General features: G+C 51.2%; 1 protein-coding gene across 1 annotated transcript; it reads left to right on the forward strand.

Moving 5' to 3' along the window:
* The first annotated feature begins 39 nt into the window (after positions 1 to 39).
* On the forward strand, positions 40 to 6,903 carry DCLRE1B (DNA cross-link repair 1B). The gene is made up of 4 exons (XM_048926170.1): positions 40 to 298; positions 381 to 528; positions 599 to 778; positions 1,629 to 6,903. The coding sequence occupies exons 1-4, from the start codon at positions 110 to 112 to the stop codon at positions 2,480 to 2,482; spliced, it is 1,371 nt and encodes a 456-aa protein (XP_048782127.1). The 5' UTR covers positions 40 to 109; the 3' UTR covers positions 2,483 to 6,903.
* The last annotated feature ends 127 nt before the right edge of the window (positions 6,904 to 7,030 follow it).

A 7,030-nucleotide genomic window follows, 5' to 3' on the forward strand; every position in this document is an offset into this window, starting at 1 on the left:
CTCTTCCCTTCTCTCCCCTCTGCTCCCGCGCGTGCGCGGCGTCGCGCGCCAAATTCGGCGGGAAGCGGCGGCGCCGTCTTCGTCCGCGCGCTCCCCGCGCCCCGGCGCCATGAACGGGACGGTGATTCCCGGCACGCCCATCGCCGTGGATTTCTGGAGCGTGCGGCGGGCGGGCGGCGCGCGGCTGTTCTTCCTGTCGCACATGCACTCGGACCACACGGTAGGGCTGTCCAGCACCTGGAGCCGCCCGCTGTACTGCTCGCCGCTCACCGCCCGCCTGCTGCACCACCGCCTAAAGGTACGTCCTGTCCCGTTCCGTCCTGTCCCGTTCTGTCCCGTCCCGTTCCCCCCGGTCCTCACGCCCGCCCGCCCGCCCGCAGGTGCCCACACACTGGATCCGCCCGCTGGAGGTGGGGCAGAGCCACGCGGTAGGCGAGGAGGTGACCGTGACGCTGCTCGATGCCAACCACTGCCCCGGCTCCGTCATGTTTCTCTTCGAGGGCGCCTTCGGCACCATCCTTTACACAGGTACGGGGTGGGAAACGCGGTCGCCCCGCCGCTCCGTCCCCCCGCCCGCCCTGACAGCCCTGTTCTGCAGGGGATTTCCGCTACAGCCGCGCCATGCAGCGCGAGCCAGTGCTGAGCGGCCGCCGCATCGACCGCCTCTACCTGGACAACACCAACTGCCGGCCGCAGCGCGCGCTGCCCTCCAGGAGCCGGGCTGCGCACCAGGCCGCGCAGCTCATCCGCCAGCACCCGCAGCACCGCGTCGTCATCGGTGAGTGCAGCCCAGAGCCGTTCCTGCATCCCGCCCTGCTATGCCGTGATGCTGAGGTTCAGTGGGGCAAAGTGTTGGATCCTGCATTTTGGTCACAGCAACCCCAAGGCAAGCTTACAGGCTTGGGGAGGAGTTTTTGTCTGGAAGGCTGCCTGATGGAAAGGGACCCTGGTGTGTTGATGGACTGTTGGCTAAATGTGAGCTAGCAGGGTGCCCAGGTGGCCAAGAGGGGCAATGGCATCCTAGCTTGGATCAGGAATGCTGTGGTGAGCAGAACCAGGGAAGTCATCCTGCCCTGTACTCAGCGCTGGTGAGGCCTCACCTCATGTGCTGTGTTCAGTTTTGGGCACCTCAGTACAGAAAGGACATGGAGGTGCTGGAGCAGGGCCAAAGAAGGGCAAGGAGGCTGGGGGAGGGCTTAGAGAATGTGGCCTGTGAGGAGAGACTGAAGGAGCTGGGGCTGTTTGGTCTGGGGAAGAGGAGACTGAGGGGGGAGGCATTATTGCTCTCTTCCAATATCTGAAAAGTGCTTACAGCAAGAGGGGTTGGTCTCACTGGTGACAGGACAAGGGGAAATGGCCTCAAGTTGCACCGGGGAGGTTTAGGTTGGATATCAGGAAAAACTTCTTTGCAGAAAGGGTTGTTAAGCACTGCGATAGGCTGCCCAGGGAGGTGGCTGAGTCACCATCCCGGATGTGTTTAAAAAACATTTGTATGCGGTGCTCAGGGATGTGATTTAGCAGAGGTTTGTTAGTTAGGGTAGTATGGTTAGGTCATGGTTGGATTCAATGATTTTTAAGGTCTTTCCCAACCTGAGTGATTCTATGATTCTTTGACGGCTCTCCTGCAGGTGTGTACAGCCTGGGGAAGGAGGAGCTGCTGGTGGACCTGGCGCTGGAGTTCAGCACGTGGGTCGTGGTGAGCCCCTCACGCCTGGAGCAGATGCGGCTGTTGGAGCTGCCTGAGGTGTTCACGACGGAGGAGGGGGCTGGCAGGATCCATGCGGTGGACGTCGCTGAGATCCGCTGGGACACCCTTGTGAGCTGGAACGTGCGGCATCCGACCATTGCCATCCTCCCCACGGGCAGGCCCGTGAAGGTCACCCACCCCAAGATCCACCTCATCCCGTACTCGGATCATTCATCCTTTTCGGAGTTGTGTGAGTTTGTGAAGTGGTTGAAACCCTGCTCGGTCATCCCGATTGTGAAAGACAGCACGTGCCACGCTTCCTTTCAGAAATACCTGAGTCCTGACCACCAGGCACCTCCTGGCCTTGGAATTCCGAAGCCTCTGCAGGTGTCTGTACAGCGGCAGAGCAAAACAAAGAAGCAGAAACCTGTGTGTCTTGTGAAAAGAGCTGCCCAGCACTCTGTGCCCAAAGGAGTTGTTTATGAGTCCCTAGAGGAACATACTGAGCAATCTGACGGGCTCAGGGCTCTTACGGCTCCTCAGCAGAACTCCCATGAGTCAGCTTTCTGCTCCCTTGAACATATTTGTTTTTATGACTGTGAGGAGGAAGAGCCGAGTAGAGAACAGCCAGGGGGTGCAATGGCAGCTGGCACTGCTGGGCAGTTGCTTCTTTCTGATGAGGACTTTCCAAGTGAACTTCCAAAGGAATATTTACTCACTCCTTTAAATGCCTTAAAGCAGATTTCCTTTTACAAGGCAGTAGAAGATTTATTTAGTAGGTGGGAAGTGTCCTGAAAATTGCTTGTCTGTCAGGGCAAATACAGTTGATAATAATGATTCTGAAAGTCTTAAAACTGCATCCTGTTCCTTGTGTTCAAGTTTCTCATCACAAGAGAGAAGCTCAGCTATGAGAAATTGCTTTTGTTTCCTCTTATTAGAGGAAAAAGAGAATCTAAAACTAGTTAGTAGATATCAGATTTTTCGTTTATTTATTTTTATATCTTTGTCTGCATCTGTTGGGTCCCCATTCTGTATTCAAGCAATGTAGTCCCTCTGCATCTGAACCTTTAATCTCTATTGCAGAGATTTATGTGTCTGTTGTGGCCAAAGCAACCGCTGGGTTGGTTCAGGTTGAGCAGCAGAGGGCATGAGCTGCCTGCAGCCTAACTAATGGGCCTGCATGTGATGAAAGAAGCAACGCAGGGGAATCGGAGTCCTGCAGGTCTTATTCCACACATCTGTGCTGCCTCATTAACAAGTGTTTATAAGGACTTCACTGTAAGATGTATTACAAATATTTATTAGGCTATGTTACAAACTGGTGCTTAAAGAAATGTAGAAGATGAAGTGCCTTTCTTATTGCTGAAATACCTCCAGGCAGGGCTGCTTTTGAATCCTGCCAAGTGCAGCTGGATAAGGTTCTTCTCACCCAAAAGCACTACTTTCGTATTAATTGTAAATGCCTTTTTCAGGTCAGTGTCTGGAAAAGATAGGATTTGTGTGAGGTCTTGACTCCCTGGAATGGATTGCAGTATCCTCTTCAGTCTGCATGCTGACAGCTCTTGATGGCCAAGTGCTTCAGGTAGCTATCAGTGTTCTGCTGGATTCTGTGCTTGTTCTTATCAGTCAGTGGTAAATTGGATGGAGGACAATGAAACGTCTGCTTGCTGGTGTAAAGTGCCAAGTCGTGGCTGCATTATTTGGAAAGAATGCTGTGGCTAAATGGCAAAAAGCGTGCTCCATTAGCTTAGAGGTCAGGTGTTTCCTGCTCCAGGTGAACTGTACAGAGTCAGGAGTGTCAGTAACATGGCAGTGCTGTGAGTATTTTCTGTGAAGTCTGAAAATTCTGGTTATCCTTGCAAAACATATTACAGACTATTTCCCTGTGTGGTGGGATGTGACAATTGTCACAGATGGTGACAATGAAGTAGAAATGGCCTCTAAGTACTTTTCTGGGAGCAACAAGCCAACTTATTGTTCAGCTTTTTCTAACCTTGTTATTTTAAACACAAAATGTTTCAAATGATTTAATCAGGATCGGAGTCTTCTGAATGTAGAGATGTGTAAAGTTGCTCCAAGACCAGTCAGCTGGATAGACTGAATTCCCCAAATCAAGTCAGACAAAGACATGTTTACTCTTCAAGTGAAGTTTGAGCTTGTGAAAAGCAAAGCTACCTGTAGATGCAGCAGCTGTAGCTGTTTAAAAACAAGGCTGTCTTGAGCAGTAGTCATAATGACAGCTGCAGTGGGTGTGCTTGGGATGCTGCTCTGCAAACACAAGTCCTCACTCACAGCAGGACCTGGGGAAGCACAGGCTTGGAACGTGGCCACATAAGCAGCACCTCTTGTGGGGCTGCCTATAGACTCTGCCTGCCAGCTGCTAATGGGACACTGGAAATAATGGAGTAACTTTCTGCATTTTACTTTAGAAGTGCACTAGTAAAGCAGTGGCGAGGGCAGCTCAAGCATCTGGCTGTGGTCTGTAAGCCCTGTTTTCCTTGTGAAAATTAAACTACAGAGCTTTGTCAGGTCAGCATGAATGGAAGCACCTGCTTCTTTTATAACATCTGAGGCTGCCAGGGAAGTAATGGCCCTGTGTTTGCAGTAGTTTGTTACTGGGTGCCTTGGAGATGCAGGCTGTACTTCGGTGCTGTTGAAATGTAAGTGACTCACTTGACAGGCAGGTGAGTGAAACACTGCCTGCACTCGCAGATTCCACTGCTCTGCTTTCAGCTTGCAGCATCTCCACTGCTCTGAACTGATGCTTGCATTCTGAGTCCATTCTGCTCCATTTAGTGTCTCACAGTCTGTCTCACACATTTTGCTGCTCATGGGATATGTAAGTTTTTTTTCTCTGTTATCAATCCTAAGTGGAGTAGAAAATCTCCAGGTGAAGCTGAGCAAAATGGAGTTGTCATGTTAATTCTTTGGAGGAGCAACTGTTCTTCAGAAAGGAGAGAAAACAGCAAAGGCTTCAGAGGCTGGGGTTCTGCTCACCATGTCTGAGCATTCCAGTAATTTAAATTGGCTTCTGTTACTGGAGCCTTAGTGCATCTAAGAGCTGGAGTGTCTCATGCTGCTGCTAGCTCAGCTGCACAGAGCTGTGTCAACACTGCTACCACAGGTGTTCTGCAACATGACAGTGAGAAGCTGTAGCCAAGTGTTAGCTTGGCTATGGAGTGTCCAGGGCTGTGTCTCACAGTCATCCCTGCAGGAAAGTAGTGTTCAGACCAAAGCCCTCCCAAATCCATACTCACAGAGCATGTTTGAGCTGTTTATCTCTTGTTCCACAGTTGAGAACCAAGCCCCAGTGGGATGAAACAGACTATAGAGGAGCTAGAAGCAGAGCTGAGTTCCTTTTGGCAAGGTTTCAGCAGTGTTTTAACAAGCTGTGATCAAACACTGGTGTGTCACAAGGGCAGGGCAGGCTTATGGTTCTGGGAGCAGCTCTGCCCTGCTGAGCTCCTCCACACAGTTGCATGTGCAAGTTGAATTGCAATACTATGAAACAGTTTATTGAGCTCTAACTCAGCAGAAATCCTTGAAGGGGGACTCTGTGTTATGGAGAGAAGGAAATGGATTCTGTAAGTTACTGCAAGATACAGAGGTAAAATGTACCTATCTCCTGTGTTCCACAGCAAAAAGGTGTATGAAATGGGGCTGTAGGAGGCACCCCAAAGTAGTGTTCCTAACTCTGCTTCCCATGCTACAAGGCTGAAGCACTTACAGCTTCTCTGCTTTGGAGCTTCTTTAGGTTTTTGCAGAAAAGTCCTTGTGGTTGTTTTTCTAGATAAGAATGACATCAGGGATATCTTTACTGGACAAAGTAATTTGAAGAATTTTGTAACTTCATTTTTGTAACATTTTGTAACTTGCATTTGCAGTTCCTTCTGCTCCATTTTTGCTCTCTTGCTGAGGTTGCTGCAGTGCCTACGTTTTCCCCACTGTCAGTTTGCACTTGGCCAAGCGCTGCCTCAGCACAAGCAGCCAAGAGTGTGCAGTAACTTGTTTGGGAGGAACTTCACTTGGGAGAGCCCAGCACTGCGAGCAGGTGCCTGGGAAGATAAGGAGCATATTCTAATTTTGCATGCGTGCTCTTGACAGGCATGCAGCACTGTGCACAGCTGGCCCTGTGCTTGTTTTCCAGATGCCCCCCACACACAGCTTGTAGTTTTGTTAAAAAACAAACAAACAAACAAGAGCAAGGCTGTCTCCTTCAGGCTTTCTTGCTGCTTGTGGTCTCGGCTTGCCTGCTGTGATGTTGCATATTGACCCAAATTGTGGCTGCAAGTAGAGTTGCCCAGGGCTGTCTCATGGAAAAAGTTTACACTTTGGTTTCTGCAAGGCAAAGACACTTACAGACCCCCAACTTTCCTTCTCTGCGGTGGTTCTGGGGAACGTTTTGAGAATTTGTGTAATAGTGAGAGCAAAGATGAAGGCTGTGTGCTTTTGTAGATCAAAGTGTGTAGCAGCACGACTCGTCCCACCTTCGTTGGGCATAGAACTGGCAGTGAGCAGAGGCTGTAACTGATGGGGCTGTCATACAGGTGTGCAGCCCTCATCTCGGAGGATCCCAGGAGTGCTTTCCTTGCTGGAAGACCACTGGCTTTATGGTCCTTCCAGAGCTCTCAGGTTCTCAGAAGTGTCAGCGGAGTTACAGTCCTTACTTATGTGCTATTTGGTACTTTTAAAAGATGAACATTGGTCGGGAAAGGCCCTGTGACCTCAGTGCCACAACTCAGGGCATTTGGTCCAACAACTGAGGGCTGTCACAGCCTCACGAGGTGTACTGTGATCTTCAGGGCTATGTGTGTGTTTTGTTGCCATTGCAGCATTAACTGCTTCGGGCACGGATCTCTACGTCCTATCCAGGGGATGTCTGCTTATTGGGCTCAGCTTACAGGACTGGGCTCTCCTTGGCCTCAGGAAGCCCGGGATGGAGGCAGATGGTGACCTTCGGGCTGCTCACGGCCCCTCTGCCTTTCTGCCCGCCTGCTATGGAGCACCGCGTTGCATTTTGAAGTGTTGTTTCTTTCAGGCTGTCACATACCAGCCTCTGTTCTTTGTGCTTGTTGCGCTGCAACATTACACGAAGGTTTTTGAGGCTCCGCTGCTGCGTTTGTAAGCTTTATTTTAAAATAAACTCTGGAGAGAAACCGAAAAGTCTTTGCTGTGGTATTGCATTGACCCGGGGGGCTGAAGTAAGTCGGCCCGGAGCGACCCTGCCCGCCTTCAGGAGCCCCGCAGCCCTGCGCCGCCTTGTCCCGCAGCCCAACGCGCCCCTCCCGCCCGCTCCGCTCCGCTCGGCGCCGCCCGCCCCCTTCCGCCTGGCGCCCGCGGTCA

The sequence above is a fragment of the Lagopus muta genome, chromosome 24 (genome assembly GCF_023343835.1).
Source record: "Lagopus muta isolate bLagMut1 chromosome 24, bLagMut1 primary, whole genome shotgun sequence".
Taxonomy (NCBI): domain Eukaryota; kingdom Metazoa; phylum Chordata; class Aves; order Galliformes; family Phasianidae; genus Lagopus; species Lagopus muta.

Excerpts from the sequence above, each read along its gene's own strand:
- DCLRE1B (XM_048926170.1), top strand. The coding sequence starts at position 110 with ATGAACGGGACGGTGATTCCCGGCACGCCCATCGCCGTGGATTTCTGG. Across the intron at positions 529-598 it reads CGGCACCATCCTTTACACAG|GGGATTTCCGCTACAGCCGC; the intron begins GTACGGGGTGGG and ends CCTGTTCTGCAG. Across the intron at positions 779-1,628 it reads GCAGCACCGCGTCGTCATCG|GTGTGTACAGCCTGGGGAAG; the intron begins GTGAGTGCAGCC and ends GCTCTCCTGCAG.